The sequence below is a fragment of the Chaetura pelagica genome, unplaced genomic scaffold, assembly GCF_000747805.2.
Source record: "Chaetura pelagica isolate M959 unplaced genomic scaffold, ChaPel_1.0 scaffold302, whole genome shotgun sequence".
NCBI classification, from domain to species: Eukaryota; Metazoa; Chordata; class Aves; order Apodiformes; family Apodidae; genus Chaetura; species Chaetura pelagica.
The window spans coordinates 1778938-1779347 of NW_009952561.1; the positions used below are offsets into that span (position 1 = coordinate 1778938).

The 410-nt window shown below is 69.5% G+C and overlaps 1 protein-coding gene across 1 annotated transcript in view; it reads right to left on the reverse strand.

Annotated features, from left to right (window-relative positions):
• The window catches only part of NKX6-3 (NK6 homeobox 3), a 2385-nt gene extending 2153 nt beyond the window's left edge, over positions 1-232 (reverse strand). Inside the window, exon 1 of the mRNA XM_009993271.1 lies at positions 7-232. Within this exon, the coding sequence (XP_009991573.1) occupies positions 7-232 (226 nt within the window). The remainder of the gene's footprint in view (positions 1-6) is intronic.
• Positions 233-410: the final 178 nt, after the last annotated feature.

Consider the following 410-nt stretch of genomic DNA (forward strand, 5'->3'; position numbering starts at 1 on the left):
CCGAATGTGGATTGGTGGGCAGGAGTGTGCTGTTCGGCGCCGCGGCAGGCCGGCCGAGGATGTCGGAGATGCCGTGTGGGGTGCCGGAGGCCAGCTGGGCGCCCAGCCCTGGGGGACCCAGCTTGTAGAAGGAGCTCTGCACCGAGTACTGGCAGACAGGCGCCTTGGCCTCCGGGAAGGGGCCCAATGAGGGGCCGTTGAGCAGGAAGGTGCCTGGCAGGTTGGCGTCCATGGCTGTGGTGTTGAGCTGCCCTTCAGAGCCTGATTCCCCAGGGTTGTGACGACTGGCCCATCCCCAGTGACCCAGGGGCTACTGGACTCCAGTATCTGCCCTGGCCAGCGGGCACCTGGGTGGCCCTGGGGCCCTGTAAGGGTGCCCGCGGGCCCCAGCCGGGCGCTCGGGGGCTGGG